At 44.5% G+C, this 27271-nt stretch overlaps 1 protein-coding gene across 12 annotated transcripts in view; it reads right to left on the minus strand.

Annotated features, from left to right (window-relative positions):
• numb (NUMB endocytic adaptor protein) overlaps nt 1–27271 on the minus strand; it is a 289476-nt gene that overhangs the window by 44742 nt on the left and 217463 nt on the right. For 5 of the 12 annotated variants that reach the window (XM_038781878.1, XM_038781842.1, XM_038781869.1 and 2 more), the window contains exons 4-7: nt 25847–25882; nt 20759–20833; nt 12551–12691; nt 9580–9784 (exon numbers count right to left, since the gene is read on the minus strand). In XM_038781878.1, coding sequence (XP_038637806.1) covers nt 9580–9784; nt 12551–12691; nt 20759–20833; nt 25847–25882 — 457 coding nt within the window. Of the gene's footprint in view, nt 1–9579; nt 9785–12550; nt 12692–20758; nt 20834–25846; nt 25883–26384; nt 26433–27271 lie in introns of those variants that run through there. The other 7 variants (XM_038781904.1, XM_038781849.1, XM_038781824.1 and 4 more) reach the window with 3 other exon arrangements.

Below are 27271 nucleotides of genomic sequence, written 5' to 3' on the forward strand. Positions count from 1 at the left end.
GTCCACATCCAGGAGCTCCCCCACCAGTCTCTCCCTCTCCTTCCTATCCCTCCTTTCCCTATGGGCCCGGATGGAGATCAGCTCCCCCCGGATCACTGCTTTCAGAGCCTCCCAGACCATCCCCAGACCTCCCCCATATCATTGGTATCAAGATACCCCTCAATACTTCCCCGGACCCTCCTACACACCTCCTCATCAGCCAGCAGCCCCACATCCAGGCGCCAGAGCGGGCGCTGGTCCCGCGCCTCCCCCATCTCCAGATCAACCCAGTGCGGAGCATGGTCTGAGATCGCTATGGCCGAATACTCTGCATCCTGCACCTTCGGGATCAATCCCCTGCTCAGGATGAAAAAAATCTATTCGGGAATAGACCCTATGGACATGAGAGAAAAAGGAATACTCCCGCGCTCTCGGTCTCCCAAACCTCCAGGGATCCACCCCTCCCAACTGGTCCATAAACCCCCTCAGCACTCTGGCCGCCGCCGGTCTCCTACCCGTCCTTGAACTGGACCGGTCCAGTGGGGGATCCAGAACTGTGTTAAAGTCTCCCCCCATGATCAGGCCCCCTGCCTCCAGGTCCGGAATGCGGTCCAACAAGCGCCTAATCACTGTTTGTTGATGTACCATTTGTCAATGCACTCTGTTGATTATTCTCTTTGTCTACTATGTACGAATGGAAGAAATTAAAATAAATTGGAAGAAATAAAAATAAAAATGGGGTGAAGGAGGGGAACAGAGTTCACATCTGAAGTTGTTAAGTTCAACGTTTAGTCCAGAAGAGGGCCTAATCGGAAGATGAGGTGCTATTCCTCCAGTTTGTGCTGGGCTTCACTGGAACATTGCTCACCTTTGTTCTGCCATTCACACATTCTAATGACTTTATGTGCCATTATCAGCACCCTTCCTTGCCTCAATCACCCTCATTTACATTCCTTTTGTCTTCTGTCCTCGACGGCGGAATGGTGGCACAGCGGTTAGCCTCACAACTCCGGGGAACCAGTTCAATTCCGGCCTCGGTGAATGGTTGCGTAGAATTTGCACTTTCTCCCCATGTCTGCATGCATTTCCTCTGGGTACTCTGGTTTCCTCCCACAGTCGAAGGTGTGAAGGCTAGGTGGACTGGCCATGCTAAATTGGCCCTTAGTGTCCAATGAGTTACGGGGATAGGATGGAGGAGTGTCAGGTGCTCTCTCCAAGGGCCGGTGCAGACTCAATGGGCCGAATTGTAAATTCTATGATTCTGATCTTTGTCAATCTCCAACTTTCGCTGGCCCCCTCTATCCAGCCCCACCGTTCCATGCCCCCCACTACAGTATAAATCTGACCCCATTTCCAGTTCTCTCCAGCTCTGACGAAGAGTCACCCAGACTTGAAACGTTAGCTCCCTTTTCTCTCCACAGCAACTGTCAGACCTGCTGAGATTGCCGAGTATTTTCTGATCTGATTAAAGTCGGCATTTAAGACATTGCATTCTTGCTGAGCTTATGTATAAACACAATTCAATTTGAGTAGAGTTGAGCTAATCTTCGAATGTGACAGCATAAGACAAGAAGATGGTCAAAAAAAGCACATTGAAACCTTGACTTTACAAACAGAGCATAAGTGCACAAAAGCAGGAAGTTATGCCTGATGAATCAGCTGGGTTCCCAGCTGGAGTAATGTGTCCAATTCTGGGCACCACACTTTAAGATGGGTCTTAAGAAGGTATGGAAGACATTTATTCGGTTGGTGCCAGGCAAACAAGGCCAAAAGACATTGGCCGGAGCATTCTGGTCATTCACATTAGCGGGATCTTCCGCGGGTTCACAGCGGCGAGGGCTGCATTCAGTGTACAGGTACTATACACACCCCTGTCAGCATCAAAGGAGCCGAGGTGGAGATGGTTAGCAGTTTCAAATTCCTAGGGGTGCACATCTCCAAAAATCTATCCTGGTCCACCCACGTCGATGCTTCCACCAAGAAAGCACAACAGTGCCTATACTTCCTCAGGAAACTAAGGAAATTTGGCATGTCCACATTAACCCTTACTAACTTTCACAGACTGTGGGAGGAAACCGGAGCACCCGGAGGAAACCTACGCACACACGGGGAGGATGTGCAGACTTCGCACAGACAGTGACCCAAGTCGGAATCGAACCTGGGACCCTGGAGCTGTGAAACGATTGGGCAATCCACAATGCTACCAATGCTATGTGGTATATCTGGATTTCAAGAAAGTCTTTGACAAGGTGCCACACAAAAAGGTTGCTGCATGAGATAAAGATGCATGGCATTAAGGGTAAAGTAATAGCATGGATAGAGGATTGGTTAATTAATAGAAAGAAAAGAGTGGGGATTAATGGGTGTTTCTCTAATTGGCAATCAGTAGCTAGTGGTGTCCCTCAGGGATCCATGTTGGGCCCACAATTGTTCACAATTTACATAGATGATTTGGAGTTGGGGACCAAGGGCAATGTGTCCAAGTTTGCAGATGACCCCAAGATGAGTGGTGGAGCGAAAAGTGTAGAGGATAGAACATAGAACGATACAGCGCAGTACAGGCCCTTCGGCCCTCGATGTTGCACCGACATGGAAAAAAAACTAAAGGCCATCTAACCTACACTATGCCCTTATCATCCATATGCTTATCCAATAAATTTTTAAATGCCCTCAATGTTGGCGAGTTCACTACTGTTGCAGGTAGGGCATTCCACGGCCTCACCACTCTTTGCGTAAAAAAAACCACCTCTGACCTCTGTCCTATATCTATTACCCCTCAATTTAAGGCTATGTCCCCTCGTGCTAGCCACCTCCATCCGCGGGAGAAGGCTCTCGCTGTCCACCCTATCTAACCCTCTAATCATTTTGTATGCCTCTATTAAGTCACCTCTTAACCTTCTTCTCTCTAACGAAAACAACCTCAAGTCCATCAGCCTTTCCTCATAAGATTTTCCCTCCATACCAGGCAACATCCTGGTAAATCTCCTCTGCACCCGTTCCAAGGCTTCCACGTCCTTCCTATAATGAGGCGACCAGAACTGTACGCAATACTCCAAATGCGGCCGTACTAGAGTTTTGTACAACTGCAACATGACCTCATGGCTCCGGAACTCAATCCCTCTACCAATAAAGGCCAACACACCATAGGCCTTCTTCACAACCCTATCAACCTGGGTGGCAACTTTCAGGGATCTATGTACATGGACACCGAGATCCCTCTGCTCATCTACCAAGAATTTTACCATTAGCCAAATATTCCGCATTCCTGTTATTCTTTCCAAAGTGAATCACCTCACACTTCTCCACATTAAACTCCATTTGCCACCTCTCAGCCCAGCTCTGCAGCTTATCTATGTCCCTCTGTAACTTGCAACATCCTTCCGCACTGTCTACAACTCCACCGAACAGATCCTTGTGGTACGCCACTCGTAACTGAACTCCATTCTGAACATTTCCCATCAACTACCACTCTCTGTCTTCTTTCAACTAGCCAATTTCTGATCCACATCTCTAAATCACCCTCAATCCCCAGCCTCCGTATTTTCTGCAATAGCCGACCGTGGGGAACCTTATCAAACGCTTTACTGAAATCCATATACACCACATCAACTGCTCTACCCTCGTCTACCTGTTCAGTCACCTTCTCAAAGAACTCGATAAGGTTTGTGAGGCATGACCTACCCTTCACAAAACCATGCTGACTATCCCTAATCATATTATTCCTATCTAGATGATTATAAATCGTATCGTTTATAATCCTCTCCAAGACCTTACCCACCACAGACGTTAGGCTCACCGGCCTATAGTTACCGGGGTTATCTCTACTCCCCTTCTTGAACAAAGGGACCACATTTGCTATCCTCCAGTCCTCTGGCACTATTCCTGTAGCCAATGATGACCTAAAAATCAAAGCCAAAGGCTCAGCAATCTCTTCCCTGGCTTCCCAGAGAATCCTAGGATAAATCCCATCCGGCCCCGGGGACTTATCTATTTTCACCTTGTCCAGAATTGCCAACACTTCTTCCCTACGCACCTCAATGCCATCTATTCTAATAGCCTGGGTCTCAGCATTCTCCTCCACAATATTATCTTTTTCTTGAGTGAATACTGACGAAAAATATTCATTTAGTATCTCGCTTATCTCCTCAGCCTCCACACACAACTTCCCACCACTGTCCTTGACTGGCCCTACTCTTACCCTAGTCATTCTTTTATTCCTGACATACCTATAGAAAGCTTTTGGGTTTTCCTTGATCCTACCTGCCAAAGACTTCTCATGTCCCCTCCTTGCTCGTCTCAGCTCTCTCTTTAGATCCTTCCTCGCTTCCTTGTAACTATCAAACGCCCCAACTGAAACTTCATGCCTCATCTTCACATAGGCCTCCTTCTTCCTCTTAACAAGAGATTCCACTTCTTTGGTAAACCACGGTTCCCTCTCTCGACCCCTTCCTCCCTGCCTGACTGGTACGTACTTATCAAGAACATGCAATAGCTGTTCCTTGAACAAGCTCCACATATCCAGTGTGCCCAACCCTTGCAGCCTACTTCTCCAACCAACACATCCTAAGTCATGTCTAATGGCATCATAATTGCCCTTCCCCCAGCTATAACTCTTGCCCTGCGGGGTATACTTATCCCTTTCCATCACTAACGTAAAGGTCACCGAATTGTGGTCACTGTTTCCAAAGTGCTCACCGACCTCCAGATCGAACACCTGGCCTGGTACATTACCCAAAACCATACTGGAAGTCTGCAGAGGGATTTGGATAGGTTAAATGAATGGGCTAGGGTCTGGCAGATGGAATACAATGTTGACAAATATGAGGTTATCCATTTTGGTAGGAATAACGGCAAACGGGATTATTATTTAAACGATAAAATATTAAAGCATGCCGCTGTGCAGAGAGACCTGGGTGTGCTAGTGCATGAGTCACAGAAAGTTGGTTTACAGGTGCAACAGGTGATTAAGAAGGCAAATAGAATTTTGTCCTTCATTGCTAGAGGGATGGAGTTTAAGACTAGGGAGGTTATGTTGCAATTGTATAAGGTGTTAGTGAGGCCACACCTGGAGTATTGTGTTCAGTTTTGGTCTCCTTACTTGAGAAAGGACGTACTGGCACTGGAGGGTGTGCAGAGGAGATTCACTAGGTTAATCCCAGATCTGAAGGGGTTGGATTATGAGGAGCGGTTGAGTAGACTGGGACTGTACTCGTTGGAATTTAGAAGGATGAGGGGGGATCTTATAGAAACATTTAAAATTATGAAGGGAATAGATAGGATAGATGTGGGCAGGTTGTTTCCACTGGCGGGTGAAAGCAGAACTAGGGGACATCGCCTCAAAATAAGGGGAAGTAGATTTAGGACTGAGTTTAGAAGGAACTTCACCCAAAGGGCTGTGAATCTATGGAATTCCTTGCCCAGTGAAGCGGTTGAGGCTCCTTCATCAAATGTTTTTAAGGTAAAGATAGATAGTTTTTTGAAGAATAAAGGGATTAAGGGTTATGGTGTTCGGGCCGGAAAGTGGAGCTGAGTCCACAAAAGATCAGCCATGATCTCATTGAATGGCGGAGCAGGCTTGAGGGGCCAGATGGCCTACTCCTGCTCCTAGTTCTTATGTTCTAAAGCGCCAGGGTCCCAGGTTCAATTCCCGCTCGAGTCATTGTCTGTGCGGAGTCTGCATGTTCTCCCCGTGTCTGTGTGGATTTTTCTCCAGGTGCTCCGGTTTCCTCCCACAAATCCCGAAAGGCGTGCTTGTTAGGCGAATTGGATATTCTGAATTCTCCCTCTGTGTACCCAAGCGCCGGAGAGCAGTGATATGGGGATTTTTATAGTAACTTCATTGCAGTGTTAATGCAAGCCTATTTGTGACAATAATGAAGATTATTATGAAATCTCCATCGAGGCTACCGTTGCCAATTTGATTAATCAAGTCAATATGCATGTTATAATCACCCATGATTACCACTGTGCCCTCTCACAAGCCCTCATTATTTCTTGGTTTATACTGTGCCCCATTTTGGAAATGGTCATCTTATCCAATAAAGCAACTCCACCCCCTGTTCCATCCTGTCTATCCGTTCGGGATACTGAGTACCCGTGGAAATTCAGCTCCCAGTCCCGGCCCTCCTACAACCATGTTTCAGTAATCCCCACCAAATCCTACCCATTTGTCTCCATTTGTTCTGTCAGCTCATTGTCTGATTCTGAACACTGCGTGCATTTAGGTGCAAGGTTTTAAAAATGTGCCCCACTGATTTGTCTTTCCATTGCAGGATTTTCTTGTGCACTATGCATTTCACACATTCTCACCGCTTTTATTAATCTCAGCCTCATCCCCAACTTTCACTCTCACAGTCACCTTACATTTTGATTTTTTAATGTTTCCTTTCCCCTCGGTAGCCATTAGATTGGTCCTGCCTGTTCATCTCATTAACCTCTATCTTCTCCTCACATGCTGACCTGCTGCTTCGGTTCGCATTAACCATTATAATTCTTGCAGTTTTACTCTTCCCTGATGAATGATGAAGGGCGGCATGGTAGCACAGTGGTTAGCGTTGTTGCTTCACAGCGCCAGGGTCCCAGGTTCAATTACCAGCTTGGCTCATTGTGTGGGTCTGCACTTTCTCCCAGTGCCCGCGTGGATTTCCTCCGGGTGCCCCGGTTTCCCCCCACAAGTCCTGAAGATGTGCTGTTAGGTGAATTGGACATTCTGAATTCTCCCTCAGTGTACATGAACAGGCGCTGGAATGTGGCGACTGGGGGATTTTCACAGTAACTTCATTAATGTAAGCCTTTTTTTGACAATAATAAAGATTATAAAGATTAAGATGAAAAGCAATTTTCCATAAATGCCGGCATACAAGACATCCTTTGAAGGCTCAAAAAACTCCTCAAAAAATAAGAATCGATTTATATGCTAAGTATAAAAGCGAACCACCAGTGTGGGTGTCAGTGGTTGCCATTTTGAAATGTCCTCAGCATCTGATGCAAAGAGTGGACATGTCTTAAACTCCTGAACACCTTCACAACATTGCCTGCTTGATCCCTTGCGCTTGGTGATAAGGTACTGGTAAATAAAGCATTAATTTGTGGGGCTGACTACATATAGCATGCCATTGCCAAAAAAGGGTTGACATATATAATGCAAACAAGATTATTGGGGCCTGAAAAATGGGGTTGCCTTATACACCAGGTTGACCTATTTCTTCTTTCATGGATTGCGACTGCTGCTGGCTAGGCCAGCATTTATTGCCCATCCCTAATTATCCTTGAGAAGTGGTGGTAGGTTGTCTTCTTGAAACAGTGTATCTTCAAGGTGTAGGTACATCCACTGTACTCTTAGGATTAAGGAAGCTCCAGGAGTTTGACCCAGGAACAGTTAGGAACGACACTGCAGTGCCAAGCTGCTAATGTGCATCGGTGGCGGAGAGAATTAATGTTTAAGATGGTGAATGGGGTGCCAATCAAGTGAGCTGTGTTGTCCAAGATAGTATCTTGTTTATGGATTGTTGTTGGAGCTTCACTCATCCAGACAAATGGAGAGTATTCCATAACATTCCTGATATATGCCTTCTAAACAGTGGACAGGTTCTTGGGAGTCAGGCGGCGATTACTCACTGTAGAATTTTCAGCCTCTGACCTGCTCTTGTAGCCACAGTATTTATATAGCTAGTCTAGTTCAGTTTCTGGTCAATGGTAACCCCAAGGGTGTTGATAGTGGGGGGAATTCAGTGATGTTAATGTCATGGGGAGATGGTCAGATTCTCTCTCACTGGAGATGTTGTCATGTGAGAGTACCTTTAAGAAATTGGTGTTTATAAAATGGGTGTGTATAAATATCTGTAGTGAGAGTACCTTTAAGAAATGGGTGTTTACTACTGCAGTGATGTCAGAGAGTGGGTGGAGCTGGGATGTCTGTCAGCTTTTTACTTTTGTTTTAGGCTGTTTGCTGCAGGGTGTGTTTTAGTTTCGTTTTCAGAGCTGGATAGCTGCAGTCTCAGCCAGAAGGTGAATGAGAGTCTCTCTCTGTAATCTAAAGACTGTAAATCGATCTTGGTTATTTTAAACTAATAACAGTAGTGACTTGAACCTGATGTGCTTCTGGTAAAAGGTGTTTTAAGTCTTATGGATGTTAAAATGAAAGTTTAAATTATTACTTAGTGTCATATTCTTTGGGGGTTGTATTTGAATTAATGGTTGCTAAGGTGTTCACTGTATGTTTTACAAAGGTTAACTTGAGTTCATAGAATAAACATTGTTTTTTTAAAAATTACTTTTCCATTTCTGCTGTACCACCCTGTAGAGTGAGCCGTGTGCTCCCCATACCATAATCTATTAAAAGTTGTGGGTCAGGTGAACTCCATGATACACTTTTGGGTTCTCTAAAACCTGGCCCATAACAATGGTCCTTGCCTGGCAGTTGTTTCTTGCCATTTCTCAGCTCGAGCCCGAATGTTGTCCAGATCTTGCTGCATATGGATATTGACTGCTTTGAACATTCCTACTTCTGACCTTGCGACAGCAGGAAGGTCAAATGCCACGATTTAACAATTTTAAAAGTGTTTCAGGAACAGAAAGACTTAGGCATGCATGTACACAAGTTCGTGAAGCTGGCATGTAAGATGGGAAGGCTGTTAAAAAGATATCAAAGACCCTGAGCTTTATCATAGAGGGATAGAGTCCAAATACAAGGACATTCTGCTCAGCCTTTATGAAGCAAAGACTAGACCCCAGCTGGAGCACTGTTTCCAATTCTGGACAACAAACTTTGGAGAGGAAGTAAGAAATTTACAAGAATGGTACCAGAGACACATGACTTCTGTTACTCAGATAGACAAGAGAAACTGTGGATGTTCCTACAACAGAGAAAGTTAAAGGGAGACAGGGGTTTTAAAAAATCACGACAGATTTTCATTGTTTTTTAATTTCCTTCCTACGGACAGAACTAAACAGAACTTCACGTGTGCTAACTAGGGCTTTGTATAGTAGTAGCATACTCTATTCCTCTATATATGAAGGTCATTACTGCATTAGCTTTTTTGATTATTTTATTTATCTAATCTGGATATTTTAACAATGTACATGGATCCCCAAGTCTTTTTGGACCTCCTTTGTTTCTAGCGTAGTAAGTAGGAGCAGATTCAAAAACAAGTATCAGAAGAGAATTGGATAAATACTTGAAGGGGATTTTCTTTTTAAACAAAGAACAAAGAAAAATACAGCACAGGAACAGGCCCTTCGGCCCTCGAAGCCTGTACCAAACATGCTGCCTGTCTAACCGAAAACCGTCTAAACTTTCGGGGTCCGTATCCCTCTTTTCCCATCCTATTCACAGGGCAATGGGGAATGAGAGGGTATGTGGGATACACTGAGTGACCCATTCAATGAGCCAGCACAGGAACAATGTCCTCCTTCTGTGTTGTATGATAATGTGATTCTAAATTTACTGTGGTGTACTGCAATTGTAATGCATATGCACACGTTAGAATGTAGTATGTACATTTTAGTGCTATGCTATAATATCCAATTAATTAAAAGCTCCTCCATACCCTTTCCCCCCATCTGACCAGCTCACAGGCCAATTTAATTTGTGTTCTGTACCGTTCTTGGAGTCTTGCATTTGTTTCATGATTTCTTCTCTCTCTGCTTGTTCAGTGGCTGTGATTACCCGAAAGGAACCTTCCCTGGTGAATGTGGTTCGGTTGGCATCAAATGTGGCAGTAACACCACACTCCTTCTCACGCTTCTGCTTCCTCTCCAAACATGCCGCAAAAGCACAGCCCACAGCATGGCTTAACCGCTCACCCTGAGAAATAATGCAATATTGTTAACATGTACAAACGTAACAAAATTAATTTCCTTTACAACATGACACAACAATCATACAAACCATATTCAGCATCATCTAACCTGAGACTAACTTGTTTTTACTGTCACCTCGGTATAGATGGGGCTAACACAACTTTCTGGCAACACTGAGTGCAGCTATAAAGACCAGTAATACCCTAGGAACTGTAGGACCATATCCCGAAGAGTAAACACCATTCAGATGAGAAGGATGGAAATTGGCAAGAAAACTAAGAGAGCAGCCAGAGACCTTTGTGAATTTTATGTTTCGGTACCAAACCAGAATCTGTATTTATTTACATAGCTAATGGGAAAGCAAAATTGTAGGACTAACATTTTTAATTTTAAGTGGGTGGGAACATTTCAAAAATAACTTTACATGCATCATTTCACTGAATTTAATTTACAAAACTTATTGAGTTGCAACATTATTTGTATCTCAGTAGATTATTGTACTTTAGGTTAACATGTATCTTAGAATTTATTTTTATTCAGAAAAGATAATTGAGCATATTGAAAATTGTACAAGCATTTATGCACAAATACAAACCATTACAACCATTATAACGTTCCAGAAAATTCACTTTACATTTTTATACTTTATTTTTAAGATGTGCAAAATTCATATCAGCAGTAATGCTTTGCAAGGATGCCAGGATATCATCCAAAGCTTTGCATATGCTGCAATACAAAGCAATACAAGACTGTAATTTCCTTTGCCTGGTCTGTGTTCAGCACACGGGAGACCATAAACTAAAACTCTCAGAAGCATAGAATCCCGACAGCGCAGGAGGCGGCCATTCAGCCCATCAGGTCTGCACCGACCCTCCGAAAGAGGACCCCACCCAGGCCCATTCCCACGGCCCATCCCTGCAACCTTGTAACCTACACATCGTTGGACACCAAAGGGCAATTTTAGTATGGCCACTTCACCTAACCTACACATCTTTTGACTGTGGGAGGAAACCAGAGCACCTGGAAGAAACCAGAGGTGAAAAGTCCACTTGACATCAGAATGAACATGACTGGTCTTGGTTGTGACATTCTCCAACTCTGACTGATCAAATTCACACACTGGATGAAATTCTAGAAAGAAATTAGGAGAACGAAAAGTGGGGTGAGAAAATAAAGAAAAATCCAATGGTGTTCTATAAGTCTATTAAGGGCCTTAACCAGGATAAGAGTAGGGTCCATTAGGGACCAACGTGGCAATTTGTGTGGAACTGGAAGATATAGGTGAGGTTTTAAATGAGTATGTTTTTTTGCATCTGTGTTCGCTACGGAGAAAGGTGATGTAGGTATTACTTGAACGACTTAACATCGAGAGGGAGGAGGTATCAACAGTTGTAATGGGCCGAAAAGTGGATAAAACCCGGGGTCAGGTGAAATGTATCCCAGATTGCCATAGGATTGCCATTGCAGAATTTCTGACAAAAATTTTCAAATCTTCTCTGGCGACAGGAGAGGTGCCAAAGGACAGGAGGATAGCTTAATGTGGCACCATTATTCAAGAAGGGAAGTAGAGATGAACCAGTAATTTACAAGCCAGTGAATCTAACTTCAGTGATAGGGAAACTATTGGAAAAAATTTTGAGGGACAGAATTAATGTCCACTTGGAGAGGCAAGGATTAATCAAGGATAGTCAGCATGGTTTTGTCAAAGGGAGGTCATGGGCAGGATTCTACGTTGGCCAACGCTGAAATCGGGGCGTGTGATCGGGCAGAGAAAAGCTCCCGATGCCGAAGGCTGCATAGGAAGGTACTTTTCCCCTTCGCGGAGGGGTCAAAAAGCAGGGGGCATAGATTTACGGTAATGGACAGGAGGTTTAGAGGAGATGTGAGGAACATTTTCATCCAGAGGGTGGTTGGAATCTGGAACTCACTGCCTGAAAGGGAGAACCCTCACAACTTCTAAGAAGTATTTAGATGAGCACTTGAAATGCCATTGCATACAAGCTAAGGACCAAGTGTTGGAAAATGGGATTAGAATAGTTAGCTGCTTCATAGTTGGCATGGGCGCGATGGGCCAAAGGGCCTCTTTCCATGCTATAAAACTCTATGACTCTAAGCCTGCATGTTTGTTGTAAAACTGCGCACAAGAATGAGTCTGCACCTTCATGAGAAAACTGATAATAAACAAAGCCAGATATAAAAATGATCCATGTACATGGAATAGAATACTCCTTTAATGCCCAAAAATGTTATTTCAGTAGTCATGTATGTCATGTCTTTCAAGTGGGTAGGCTGAGATAAGGGATCAACATTCATTCTCTACAACACAGTTGGAGATATATAGCCTACATAGAGGAATCAAGATGACAATTTTGTAACCTGCTGAAAAGTATCATTCCAAAATGGCCAATGGCAACTCCATTCAATTTTATCTCAACCCTGCTAAGTGTCAATGCCAGTGTCCCCTGCTCCTTCACTGTGAAGCACTGGTTGTATGAAGACCTCATATTCTATCACAATTTAATGGTGTCAATTGTGATAGGGTACCGAACTACTTCAGTCTTAAAATAAGTTTTCTAGTTTCAAGTTGGGCAATTTTGGAACAGGGCTGTCAAATCCTTGTCACTTGACACTCTCACAACAACAGTTAAAGTACCTCTCTCCCCACCAGTTTTATGAATCTCAAATACAGTCTGGCTTCAGTTTTGCAACCCACCCACACACTTCCACTGAAGTAGAATTTTGGCCCCAGCAACATTAAGCGTTGTCTTACCGAATCTCTTATAGCCAAGAAGCAGTGACAGATCCAACGCCTGGTTGTACCATCTCGACAAATGTATGAGAAGGCCTTGTCAAAGTTTCGGTCAGGGGCACAGAAGGATACTTTCTCTATGGTTTGATCAACAATAAGATCCTGTAAATAACAAAGAAAATACAACAGAAATCAAGAAATTAATACTTCTGCAATATGCTACATTGCATACAAATCCAACTACTTTTTAACAGTCCCAAGGTTTGGCCACCCCAAGCACTATTTTAATAGAATAAATCAAATGTTTCTCAATCAGACACTAGATGGCAGTCTTCCACTATATAAATATTGTTAGCTGGCAGATTTATGAAGCATTTCATTTCAAAAAGCTACAGAGCTTTCTCATATACACACAGATCTAAATATTGTGAACCTTAAAGGTAATTTTGTTTGCAAAATGTGGAACTTATCTGATAAGTGCTTCGCTTAAAATTGATTTATTGCGTTAGTCAAAAATGACGCTGACCATTATTGAGCTTGCAACATCCTTACACAATATCTTGTATCTATTGTCTTCGTAATGGTCACAAATTCTCCACTTCGTCACTGTTTAAGTGCCAATATTAGATCCTTTCCTAATTAGTGAAAACCAATTACACAACATAAAACTTTCTTGCATCATTTTAATTTTCACAATTGCGCTCCACCAAAAATAAAATTTACTCCAGTTTGCATTTTTAAAAAGCTAACTGCACAAGTATTTTATGATAGAGCCTCAACAACCTCTTTTACACGCCCAAAAAATAAAGTTGGTATTATAGTATAAACATTTTTAAAATTCAGAAAAAAAAAATAAAGTTTCTAAAATATCATAAATTTACCACTCCTGCCTTCCAGTCCGACTCTCCTCTCCTCACACTTATTCTGACGCACCCTACTGTGCCTTATGAACACAGTAGACCTTGGGCATACCCTCCCTGATGCATCACTGCTGAGCTACAATTCCAAGCTAAACAACCATTGCTGGTAAATCTCCATCACAGCATGTTCATGGGAAACTTGGCTAAGTCACATCAGCTTCATGTTGTGCTGCAGGCCAAATGCAACAGCCAAACGTCTCAAGCTCAACTCCCAGGACCACCACATTGTCCAGTACTCCCACATTCTTCCAAAGCAACGCTAAAGCCCTATAATCTAATCTGATCTCAAACCAATGACTATATCTCATTCCGTAGGCCCTGCTGTCACTGTCACTTACATTACATTCACGTACATTAACCTGCTGGTGTCTCTGACTCTTCTAAGGATTTCTCCTTTCATCAACTTTAAATATTCTGCTATTTGCATCTCAACCCCTCTTCCTGCTGCAGCACCACCACACTTCACAGCATTCTTTCCCCTCCTGAGGGGAAACGATTCAATTTCTGCTGTTGCAACTTGCAAGTACATCATTGTAAGCATGTACACAGCTTGCTAGGTACAAAATGAATTGCATTTACACAGCACTTTTCATGAGCACTAGATGTATGAAAGTGATTTGCAGCTGACAGTATCTGCACTGTTGTAATGTAAGAAATGTGGCAGCCAATTTACACACAGCAAGATCCCACAAAGCACAGTGCAGTAAAGACCAGCTAACTGATCCAGTGATGTTGGCTGAGGGAGATATATTGGTCATGGCATCAAGGCTAACAGCCATGCAATTTTTCAAAATAGCTTCATGGGATCTTTAACATCCACCAGAGAGAGCAGATCGAGCCTTAGTTGAACACAATGAACATAATTTGGAGTTACTGAGGGAATCTTATAGGGTTCATACACTAAGTAAAGTGAGGATTACAATTTACACGTTTCAATATTTGAAACTAAATTTATAAGAATTAGGCAGCATGGTAGCACAATGGTTAGCACTGTTGCTTCGCAGCAGCAGGGCTTGGGTCACGGTCTGTGCAGACTCTGCACCTTCTCCCCGTGTCTGTGTGGGTTTCCTCCGGGTGCTCCGGTTTCCTCCCACAGTCCAAAGATATGTGGGTTAGGTGAATTGGCAACACCAAATTACCTGTAGTGTCCAAAGTTAGGTGAGGTTACTGGTTTACGGGGATAGGGTGGAGGTGTGGGCTTAAGTAGGGTGTTCTTTCAAGGGTCGGTGTAGACTCGATGGGCCGAATGGCCTCCTTCTGCACTGTAAATTCTATGATTCCAAGAACGAAATAAAAGTAATTATGAGATAATAAACTTTATGCCGTTTACTATTTACAAATCATATTTTTGTCTGTCAGTCACTTCACAGGGATCAATGCTCAAGAATTGCTTTGCATAAGTCTGGGGAAATTTGCAGAAGGTTCTAAAAGTGCACATGTACTGAGTGTTCACAGAAATAGAGACATTCCCCCATAAAGCAGATGGAGGAGAATGGCTTTGGCTGAGGGGGGAAGATTTAGTTTTCCATTTTCTATTCATCCCAACTCATTTAAATAAGTCCAGAAGCCATCTTTTTAATCAGTTTCTTTATTGCCCATGCAGCATAAACATTCATGAACTAATGAATATACCTGAAATCTGGGACTCTCTCACAAAACGTGGCTGAGGCTATGTCAAAAATTGTAATCGGTCAATTTTTAAATAATAACACTTCTAACATTAGCATAATTATTTAAATTCTCATCTTAATTTTCAAATCCCTCCATGGCCACACCTCTCCACATTACTATAATCTTCTCCATCTCACAATCCTCGAGCACCTGTGCTCCTTAGCATTTTGAGTATCCCCAATTTTAATCACTTTCAGTTGCCTAGGTCTTAATGCCTGGAATACTTCCACTAAACCTTTCACCTCTTTAACTTGGTTTGCTCCATTAAAACACTGCTTTATACATATCTCTTTGACCACATGGACCACAACAGTTCAAAGGATGTGGCTCGCCAGAACTTTCTCAAGATCAATTACAAGATGGGCAACAATGCCTTGCTGGTGACACTCTCATCCCATGAATGAAAAAAAAATCCTCAATCAATATCAATTAAACAAATTATTTGTTCATTATCACACTGACATTGGTGGGAGCTTGCTGTGCGCACTTTGGTGGCTGTGCTTCCTACATTACAACAGCGATACATTACAACAGTGAGTATACTTCAAAATGACTTCGTGGCTACAAAGAATTTGGGAAGTGAAATAAAGATTATTGCCCAACATGTAACACTCAACCAAAATAGAAAATGCTGGAAAACCTCAGCAGGTCTGACGTGCTGTGGCGAGACAACAGAGCTAATATTTCGAGTCTGGTGACTCTTCATCAGAGAGAACTGGATAGAGGGAATGTAAATAGTGGTGATCATGGCTGACAGTGGCACATTAAGAGATCAGAATGTGTTAATGCAGAACAAAGATAAGAAGTAGAAGGACAACCTGGAACATGGAACAGATGGCCCGAGTGAGGTGGTGGTATTCACTCCCTTGCCACCTCCCCCCGCAGCATCCGCACCCTCATCGCCTATCGCCCATTGTGTATCCACCCCCTTGCTGTATCCGCTCCCTCAGCGACAATCAATCGTTCGCCACCTTTCCTCCATGCGGTATCCTTTCCCTTCTGCCCCTCCCCTGCTTTATCTGCTCCCTTGTCGCCTCTCACTCATATGCATTTGCTCACCACCTTTCCCCCTCTGTATTGGCTCCCTCGCATCCTCTCCCCCAATACTCTCCCCTGCTGTATCTGATCCCACACTTCTCCCCCGCTGCTCCCTCAACATTTCTCTCCCGCTGCTCCCTCAACACTCCTCCCCCGCTGCTCCCTCAACACTTCTCCCCCACTGCTCCCTCAACACTTTGCCCCCTCTGCTCCCTCAACACTTCTCCCCCGCTGCTCCCCAACACTTCTCCCCCGCTGCTCCCTCAACACTTCGCCCCCATTGCTCTCCCAACTCTTCTCACCCTGCTGCTCCCTCAACACTTCTCTCCCGCTGTTCAATCAACACTTCTCCCCCGCTGCTCCCTCAACACTTCTCCCCCGCTGCTCCCTCAACACTTCTCCCCCGCTGCTCCCTCAACACTTCTCCCCCGCTGCCCCCCCAACACTTCTCCCCCTCTGCTCCCCAACACTTCTCCCCCGCTGCTCCCTCAACACTTCGCCCCCATTGCTCTCCCAACTCTTCTCACCCTGCTGCTCCCTCAACACTTCTCTCCCGCTGTTCAATCAACACTTCTCCCCCGCTGCTCCCTCAACACTTCTCCCCCGCTGCTCCCTCAACACTTCTCCCCCGCTGCTCCCTCAACACTTCTCCCCCATTACTCCAACACTTCTCACCCTGCTGCTCCCTCAACACTTCTCTCCCGCTGTTCAATCAACACCTCCCCTGCTACTCCCTCATCACTTCTCCCCCGCTGCTCCCTCAACACTTCTCCCCTCTGCTCCCTCAACACTTCTCCCCCGCTGCTCCCTCAACACTTCGCCCCCCGCTGCTCCCTCAACACTTCGCCCCCCTCTGCTCCCTCAACACTTCTCCCCCGCTGCTCCCTCAACACTTCTCCCCCATTACTCCCCCAACACTTCTCACCCTGCTGCTCCCTCATCACTTCTCCCCCGCTGCTCCCTCAACACTTCGCCCCCCTCTGCTCCCTCAACACTTCTCCCCCGCTGCTCCCTCAACACTTTTCCCCCATTGCTCCCCCAACTCTTCTCACCCTGCTGCTCCCTCATCACTTCTCCCCCGCTGTTCCCTCAACACTTCTCCCCCGCTGCTCCCTCAACACTTCGCCACCCTCTGCTCCCTCAACACTTCTCCCCCGCTGCTACCCCAACACTTCTCCCCCGCTGCTCCCTCAACACTTCGCCCCCCGCTGCTCCCTCAACACTTCTCCCCCGCTGCTCCCCCAACACTTCTCCCCCGCTGTTCCCTCAACACTTCTCCCCCGCTGCTCCCCCAACACTTCTCCCCCGCTGCTCCAACACTTCTCCCCCGCTGTTCCCTCAACACTTCTCCCCGCTGCTCCCTCAACACCTTTCCCGCTGCTCCCTTAACACTTCTCCCCCTCTGCTCCCTCAACACTTCTCCCCCTCTGCTCCCTCAACACTTCTCCCCCTGTGCTCCCTCAACACTTTGCCCCCATTGCTCCCCAACATTTCTCCCCCTCTGCTCCCTCAACTTTGCCCCCGCTGCTCCCTCAACACTTCTCCCCCGCTGCTCTCTCAACACTTTTCCCCCCGCTGTAGCCGCTCCCTCAACACTTCCCACCCACTGTAGCTGCTCCCTAAAACACTTCCCTCTTGCTGTATCCATTCCTCAATACCTCCACCAGCCGTAGCCGCTCCCTCAACACTCCTTCCTCGCTGTAGCCATTCCCTTAACACCCTTCACCCTTAACACTTCTCCCCCTCTGCTCCCCCAACACTTCTCCCCAACAATTCTCCCCCTCTGCTCCCCCTACACTTCTCCCCCGCTGCCCCCCCAACACTTCTCCCCCGCTGCTCCCTCAACACTTCTCCCCCGCTGCTCCGTCAACACTTCTCCCCCGCTGCTCCCTCAACACTTCTCCCCCGCTGCTCCCTCAACACTTCTCCCCCCGCTGTAGCCGCTCCCTCAACACTTCCCACCCACTGTAGCTGCTCCCTAAAACACTTCTCTCTCGCTGTATCCATTCCTCAATACCTCCACCAGCCGTAGCCGCTCCCTCAACACTCCTTCCTCGCTGTAGCCATTCCCTTAACACCCTTCACACTTCTCCCCCTCTGCTCCCTCGACACTTCTCCTCCGCTGTTCAATCAGCACTTCTCCCCCTCTGCTCCCTCAACACTTCCTACCTGCTGTAGCCATTCCCTCAACATTTCCTACCCGCTGTAGCTGCTCCCTCAACACTTCCTACCCGCTGTTGCTGCTCCCTCAACACTTCCTACCTGCTGTAGGTGCTCCCTCAACACCTCTCACTATAGCCGTTCCCTCAACACTTGTACCCCGCTATAGCTGCTCCCTGAATATTTCTCCCTCGCTGGAACCATTCCCTTGCCGCTGCTCCTCTCCTCTGGCTGGGTGCCACTACTGATCTCGCATTACTCCTTGCTCCATCACAGACTGTTTCTCTCCAGCGTTTGCTGCTGATAGACTCATCAATGAGTCTGCTCTCAGTCAACATGGTAAAGAACCCGCCTATGATTAGTGGAGCAGCACTTTACAGAGTCTGTCGCTTCCACTTACTACTACTTGTATGCATTTTCAACATTAGTTTACGGACATAATAACATCCTGTGGTAGGCCAGACCCCGGCCCATGGGCCGCCTGTTGGACAAACATTGTGTAAATGATATTGTCATAATTCATAAACAAAACCAGCAATAGAACATAGAACATAGAACTATACAGCGCAGTACAGGCCCTTCGGCCCTCGATGTTGCACCGACATGGAAAAAATCTAAAGGCCATCTAACCTACACTATGCCCTTATCATCCATATGCTTATCCAATAAATTTTTAAATGCCCTCAATGTTGGAGTGTTCACTACTGTTGCAGGTAGGGCATTCCACGGCCTCACCACTCTTTGCGTAAAAAACCCACCTCTGACCTCTGTCCTATATCTATTACCCCTCAATTTAAGGCTATGTCCCCTCGTGCTAGCCACCTCCATCCACGGGAGAAGGCTCTCGCTGTCCACCCTATCTAACCCTCTGATCATTTTGTATGCCTCTATTAAGTCACCTCTTAACCTTCTTCTCTCTAACGAAAACAACCTCAAGTCCATCAGCCTTTCCTCATAAGATTTTCCCTCCATACCAGGCAACATCCTGGTAAATCTCCTCTGCACCCGTTCCAAAGCTTCCACGTCCTTCCTATAATGAGGCGACCAGAACTGTACGCAATACTCCAAATGCGGCCGTACTAGAGTTTTGTACAACTGCAACATGACCTCATGGCTCCGGAACTCAATCCCTCTACCAATAAAGGCCAACACACCATAGGCCTTCTTCACAACCCTATCAACCTGGGTGGCAACTTTCAGGGATCTATGTACATGGACACCGAGATCCCTCTGCTCATCCACACTACCAAGAATTTTACCATTAGCCAAATATTCCGCATTCCTGTTATTCTTTCCAAAGTGAATCACCTCACACTTCTCCACATTAAACTCCATTTGCCACCTCTCAGCCCAGCTCTGCAGCTTATCTATGTCCCTCTGTAACTTGCAACATCCTTCCGCACTGTCTACAACTCCACCGACTTTAGTGTCATCTGCAAATTTACTCACCCATCCGTCTGCGCCCTCCTCTAGGTCATTTATAAAAATGACAAACAGCAACGGCCCCAGAACAGATCCTTGTGGTACGCCACTCGTAACTGAACTCCATTCTGAACATTTCCCATCAACTACCACTCTCTGTCTTCTTTCAACTAGCCAATTTCTAATCCACATCTCTAAATCACCCTCAATCCCCAGCCTCCGTATTTTCTGCAATAGACGACCGTGGGGAACCTTATCAAACGCTTTACTGAAATCCATATACACCACATCAACTGCTCTACCCTCGTCTACCTGTTCAGTCACCTTCTCAAAGAACTCGATAAGGTTTGTGAGGCATGACCTACCCTTCACAAAACCATGCCGACTGTCCCTAATCATATTATTCCTATCTAGATGATTATAAATCGTATCTTTTATAATCCTCTCCAAGACTTTACCCACCACAGACGTTAGGCTCACCGGCCTATAGTTACCGGGGTTATCTCTACTCCCCTTCTTGAACAAAGGGACCACATTTGCTATCCTCCAGTCCTCTGGCACTATTCCTGTAGCCAATGATGACCTAAAAATCAAAGCCAAAGGCTCAGCAATCTCTTCCCTGGCTTCCCAGAGAATCCTAGGATAAATCCCATCCGGCCCCGGGGACTTATCTATTTTCACCTTGTCCAAATTGCCAACACTTCTTCCCTACGCACCTCAATGCCATCTATTCTAATAGCCTGGGTCTCAGCAATGTAATTTCAAAATTTCATTTTCTCCACCTAAGCTTCTCTAGCTCGAAATCAAAACATCATCTGCTCCTGCAATGAGTACCAGAGGAAAATAAATGATTGTGAGTTTGGAAATTTGGAAAATTAATTATCTTTTGATTTTAAAGAGCCGCAGGATAAAATAATGTTGATAATTACTTGCCGAAATTACAAACCAATGCCACAATAAAAGTTTTTTAAAATTAAAGCTAATCATGGTAGAGGGGCAAATAGAATAGTAAACTGACCTTTGTTTTCTCATCCACCACTCGCAATCCATCTGCTGAAACCCACAATACAGCCTTAACTGGCTTCTTCCCAGTCTTAAGAAGAGGGAAAAAACAAAGATTTAGTTAAGCAGCTTAATGAACCAATGTATCCAAAGGGGAAAAAATCAGCAAAGCCATAAGCAAGAAGAGCAGTGAGGGAGATCAGATTCCATTGCCAGATAGCCCAGCACACAGAGTAGCTGAACACCATAGCTTCAAGGCACTGAAGGAAAAGGAAACCCACACCATTAAACACACACAGCACTGATCTCACTCCCTATTATTAAACCAGAATAAAAAATAAACTAGAAGCTTCGGTAAACTGCCTCTTAAGGAGTTACACCACTAAAATGGCTGGCAGTTTTTCTGCCACTGGGGAAACAATTCAATTTTAAATCCACACTGCTCACACACTTAAGTTAATTTAGCTTTAAGGTTCATTCTGCAATTTAAAAGCATTTATAAAGTTTAGCTCAATTATATTAGAAAGGAACATTACTCACCATCTGACAGCAGGTCAGACAAAGTGACTTCTATCCACGGGCTCCTGTTCGTTGCAATTGATAAATTCAATTTTAATGACTTCCATCTAAGCCCTGACAATATGCGAGTGTTTTCACAACAGCTCTTCAAAGATTAACACACCCATAGAAACTTCACGCTCACAGGAATCCTAACCTAACATTATCAGTTATCTGGAGGAAAAATAGTGCTATTCTTGCAGAGAACCTTCCTTTAAAAATATGGCAACAAAAATAATTTGCAAGTAAGTTCCTTAATGCAAGAAAAAAATCAAATCAAGAAATCTAATGAGCTCCTAAACTTCATGAGAGTCCCACGACTCCAGTTTTAAATATTTACACTACACAGTCCAGTGCACTGGTCAGTGCTCATAGATGAAAGGTGGGAGAGATTATTTATGTACACCCTCTTTTGGAGTAACAAAATGACTAAAGTGAGAAATATTTCCAATTTGGAGCTTCCCATCATTAGGTAATGGGGGGCACGGCAAATGAGCTTCCACTCCTATATGCTAAGAGAGGGGAACTAAACAAACACTTTGGGAGAATTCATGTCAACCAAAGAGTGACTTTACCTAAGAAATTGATCCTTTGCAAAGATCATGTACTGAAAGGAGAAGCCTATCAACACTGGAGGCAAAGCCACAACTGTCCAACAAACAGCAGCAATCAATTGAGAAAAACTGTTTTCAACTCTATTTTTCTCGCTTCTGGTCAATCAGTTTTGTGTGGAGAAGGAGTGGTCCCAAGGCTAAGGAAGAAGCTAAGTAACTGAATTCAGGACAATGGGATGAACAATCACAGCACAATTGCTGCTGGCCCTTGTGGAATCCTATTCTGGCAGGAGCCATCACTTTGAAAAGAGGAGATTTATAAACAGGATAAGAAGTGGGGAAATATTCAGATAATGCAACATTTAGAGAAATAATCAGTCAATTTGTAAAATACAAAGGACATAGGTTTGTATTTGAGGGGAAAACTGAAGAACACCATGGGCCATGACTTCTTACCAGTGTCGGAAAGAGATGGCCTGATAGAATTACCGGCCCTCAACTGACACTTTTGATCAACAGAACTGCTTGGGGCCTGCATCCAAAGTCTCCTCGCAAGCCCCAACACAGTCCAGCTCTGATGGATTCAAGGAGGTTATGCCCCCCCCCCCCCCCCACTTTTTGTAAAATTCTAATAGCTTCCATAAAGCCCAAGTTTAAAGGGCCCAGTGAAATTGGCAGGCAAGGAGAAGGTAAGAGTCTAAGATCAGTGGATAGCGGGGGTGTCAGAGGGGCTGGGGAGGTTGGGTAATAAGTTGGGGGGAGGTTGTAAGTCAAGGAGGGTGGGGGGATTGGAAGGGTCGGGAAATTGATGATGTTGGGAGGTGAGAGGGGTCAGAGGATCCAGGGCTTGGGGGCGTTGGGGGGGGGGGGGGGGGGGGGGCAGGGTTGGGTACGGTCAGGTCAGGCCTGCGCGGTGAACGGAGGTTAGGGGCAGGGTTGGGGGGGGATACTGGATACTGTGAAGGGGGAGGGTACTGGGGGGGAGGAGACTTGTGGTGACAGTCTGGGTGTTTAAAATAGGTCCCCAAAAGTTAGACGATTCTGGTTTTAATTTTAACTTTTTCTGGGTAACTATTGGCTATTATTAATTAGTAGTTCCTGAGGGAAACAATGCAAAGTTTGTAATTTATATTGCATTTCAGTAGGTTCCCAGGGCAGGGCATTTGTCCAGAGGAAGATAGCTATTCTGGACATTTGCTGGGCAAATCCTTACCTGGAAATTCCAAGTTGGATTTCTCAGTTTTAATCTTTAGGATAACCTCAAATCTGACAAAGGGGAGAAATATGCACCAAAAAGAAAAATAACCCGAGTGAAGAGAACACCAATGTACCCGATTATATATGTATTCCAATATCGAGCAAAGTATGTAAGTGGATCTTCTGGAACTCTCTCTTCCCTCCCCCCCCCCCCCACTCCGGACAGAGGTAGGGCTGGGGAATGGGACTAGCTAGGTTGCTTGTTTGGGTGCAGACATGATGGTCCGAATGGTCTCCAATATGCTGTAAATACCAAATAGCTAAAGATCATGACAATGGCTTCCCTTTCCACTCCTGTACCAGTACCTCAGAAGGCCCTCGATAATCTTTCCTTGACTCACTCTTATTTCTAATCTACATGTTGCTCCAGAAGGACATGGATAGCAGATATCTGGGAACACCACCCGTTACTCACCATTCTGAGGTGGAAATATGTTATTGTTCATTCACTGTCACGGGGTCAAAATCCTGGAACCGCCCGCCCGCTACATCATCCAAATACACAGCATTAGCTTCCAAATGTACGCTGATAACACCTATCTAATACCACCTCCTTCAACACCCGACCATCTCTAAATTGTCAAATGCTTGTCCAACATCCATAACTGGAGGAATAGCAATTTCCTCCAATTGAATAAGAGGAAGAACAAAGCCATTATCTTTGGTTCCCTAGCCACCGACTCCATCCTTCTCCTTGGCAATCTTCCAGCGAAACCAGTGTGCTGGTAACCTTGGTGTCACATTTGACCCGGAGGTCACCTTCCCAGGACCGCACATACCCATGGCATCACTAAAACTGCCTATTTCCACCTCGATAACATTTCCCAGCTCTGCGTGACTCAGCTCATTTGTTACCTCAGGATTTGACAATTCCAAGGACTCCTGGCTAGCCTCCAAATTCTATCCTCCATAAACTTGAAACATAGAAAATAAGGAGTAGGTCATTCAGCCTTTTGAGCTTGCTCCTCTTGCTATTCAACATAACCATGGTTAATCCTCTATTTCAACACCAGACACCCGCACTCTCCCCGTATCCCTTGACGCCTTTAGAGAACAGAAATCTATTTTCTTCTTAAATATGTTCAGTGACTTGGCCTCCACAGCATTCTGTGGTAGAGAATTCCACAGGTTCACCACCTTCTGAGCCATCCTGCTGTCTGGGTCCTAACCCCCACCAAATCCTAGTCACCATGCTCATTAGAGGAAGGTAATGTTGTGAATGTCTTGCCAGATTGACTGCAAGCTTCCTTTAAACGTTTTTCTGTGGGGTTCTCACCCACAGACGGGGTGATTGAACAACTTTATATTGCCAAGGAGAGATGGTTCGGCTGGGTGCACGGGAAATGTAGTTTCCAGAGTAGTTTGTTGAATCTAGAGGAAGCACCTTAGACTCACATACAATGCTGTAAATTTTGTGCATTCAGGCCTTTCCACCTTCTTCCAGCCACAGAATTTTCCAAGATTTGGATAACCTGTTCACTGGTGGTTAAAAATAGAGAACTGTTAAAAAGATGAGAAGTCTCATTGGCTAACATGGTCACCCACCCCTCATCCTGCCTTCATTAAAAGTGAAGCTACTGGGTGATCTCGGTGAGTTTCTTTCGCAGTAAAGGTTCTTTTTTTGCATTTAACGTCCGACACAACCCCAATCCAACAATTTTTGGGAGTCTAAGTTCAGTCCAATGTGTTACACCATGGACCATCCACATGTAAAGTCTGTACAGCTGCTCTGGGCAATGCAATGCTGGCTCCCTAACAGACTTAGCCTTCGAGAAGTCAAGCCACCTTTAAACGTATATCAGTAAAGAATCCTGATGAAAATTGTGCCCTGGCAAGAACCCAAGCACTTTGTTAATCTGTGACTCATTGTCATTTCAGTAATGTTGGGGGAGGTGGTGGTAGTAATCCAGAGACCTAGGGTGATGATCTGGGGACCCCGGTTCGAATTCCACCAGGTGAAGGAATTTAAACTCTATAAAAATCTGGAATGAAGGGTCTAATGATGACCATGAAATCATTGCCGATTGTTGTAAAAACCCATCTGGTTCACTGATGTCCTTTAGGAAAGGAAATCTGCCATCATTACCTGTACCTGGTCTGGCCTACATGTGACTCCAGACCCACAGCAATGTGGCTGACTCTTAACTGCCCCTCAAGGGCAATTAGGGATGGGCAATAAACGCTGGTGCAGCCTGCAATGCCCACGATCCATGAACAAAAAACAAAGATTTCTGTAGTTGCAGCACATCATCTTATATCCAAGGATGAAGACGCTGTGCAGCTTTTTAAAACAAATGATGGCTGAAGCATTCCTGAGGTTTTTCATTTCGGTGACACATTTTAATCAACACATTTTAATATATCACTCTTCAAAGCTGATAGGGAAGAACTACCAAATCGTGGTCCACTCTATTTTTTAAGGAACCAAGTTAATTGTTTACTTCTTGAGCCTAAAGCACATTCCTCCCCAAACATAAGCACATGCATAGTTAAAAAACAGTCACTATAGCAAAACAAACTTTATAATCACATCACACAGATCAACTTGAAGCAAACTATTCTAGGTCAGTGAATGAAAAAACTGCAAACCACTCATTCAAAAGTTCAGTTTATAACTGAACAGTTTTATGAAATCTTAGCCAATCAGATGGTACATTGAAAGTTACTGTCTCACATATAAACATAGTGGTGTAACCCCTTAATGTATCAACAGAAGACTAGGCATTCAAACTTACTTTTCCAAACAGGGCTTTGAAGAACTTCCTTTCCTGGAGTGACAGGAGGAACAAGTCAGGAGACTATTACTGCAGGAAGCTACAATGACTGCAAAAGTTTCAAACCAAAGCACGAGAACTAGTCCGGAAAGGTTCTCCGAAAGGATGTAAAGAAATATAAGTGAAGATCACCCATTATAATGCAGTGCATTACATGGATTACAGTAAGTTACAAGTCACCAGTGTGATTGAGGAGTAGGCAAAGATAGTCCGGACGCCTGCCACATGCAGAGGCACTAGTTATATTCGATCTGAGTTGAGTGCTCAAGAGCACTTCAAGTTCAGTTCAAGTTGGCAGCAGCAGATTTAGCAACACGGAGACATTTTGGATAAGCGGCACAAGGACCTAAGCACAGCTATAGTGAGCATTGTTACCAAATTTAAGTGTAGCAGAAATTGCAAAACATATAAATTTCATTGCACTATTGTACCTTCAATATTTTCTGATTTTTTAAACTAACTGCACACTGAATTAAAACAAAATGAAGAACTAGGTCACCTCAAACAGAATGTGGCATGACCTTGTCAACATTGCAAATTCCAGATACTTTCCCACAGGTTCGGCTGAAATCAATGTAATGGTTATATGTGAGTGAAATGAAATGTGTGCTGCTGCCAAGTCTTATTTATTAGCTATTAATTTAGGTAAATCAACCTTACTGAAAAAAATAAGTTAGCGCTGAGAAATTTCAAAACAGCTAAATCATGCCTAAGTGGCTATATTAATAATTAATAGTTTATTTCCAGAGGATGTTGTCTAACGACATTAGTACAAGTATCAGACATGCAAGATTATAACTACAGAGTGCTACCAGAAAAATGCATTAAAAATTTAAATGTTTCTTATACCTGCTGGAACAAAAACAAACATTTTACATTACAATATAAAATTCTAATAAACACATATGCTTACTCATTACAGATGTGCATTTTTAAAAGAAAAAAGGAACATTTTTTCGTTGCATACATCAGCACAAAATGATACACGGTGCAGTACACTAGAATGGCCACCAAGTCACATTACTTAGTTGGGAACACAGAAAGCAGGTTTGCACACCAGAGCATTCTGATATCAGTCAGGACATACTAGGCAGGATCTCAGCGTTGTCCACATGGAGTAAAGGATAAAGAGCAATAGGAGAGTAACCTGAGGCAACAATCAAATGCCCAGTTCCAGATTGAAGCCTAGGAGCAGTTCAACCAGGAACTTTATAGACTTGGAAGGAGAAATAAAATTAATTCCTACAAGTTTTGCAATGAATACAAGCAAACTGCATTTTCAGCAGCCTGACCGTTTACATTCTGAGCAGATGATTGTTTTTTTTCTTTCGTGCAATTTCCAGAAATCAAATGCTACTCTGGTAAATTTATGATTTTATGAGTATC

This window comes from Scyliorhinus canicula, chromosome 2, assembly GCF_902713615.1.
Source record: "Scyliorhinus canicula chromosome 2, sScyCan1.1, whole genome shotgun sequence".
NCBI classification, from domain to species: domain Eukaryota; kingdom Metazoa; phylum Chordata; class Chondrichthyes; order Carcharhiniformes; family Scyliorhinidae; genus Scyliorhinus; species Scyliorhinus canicula.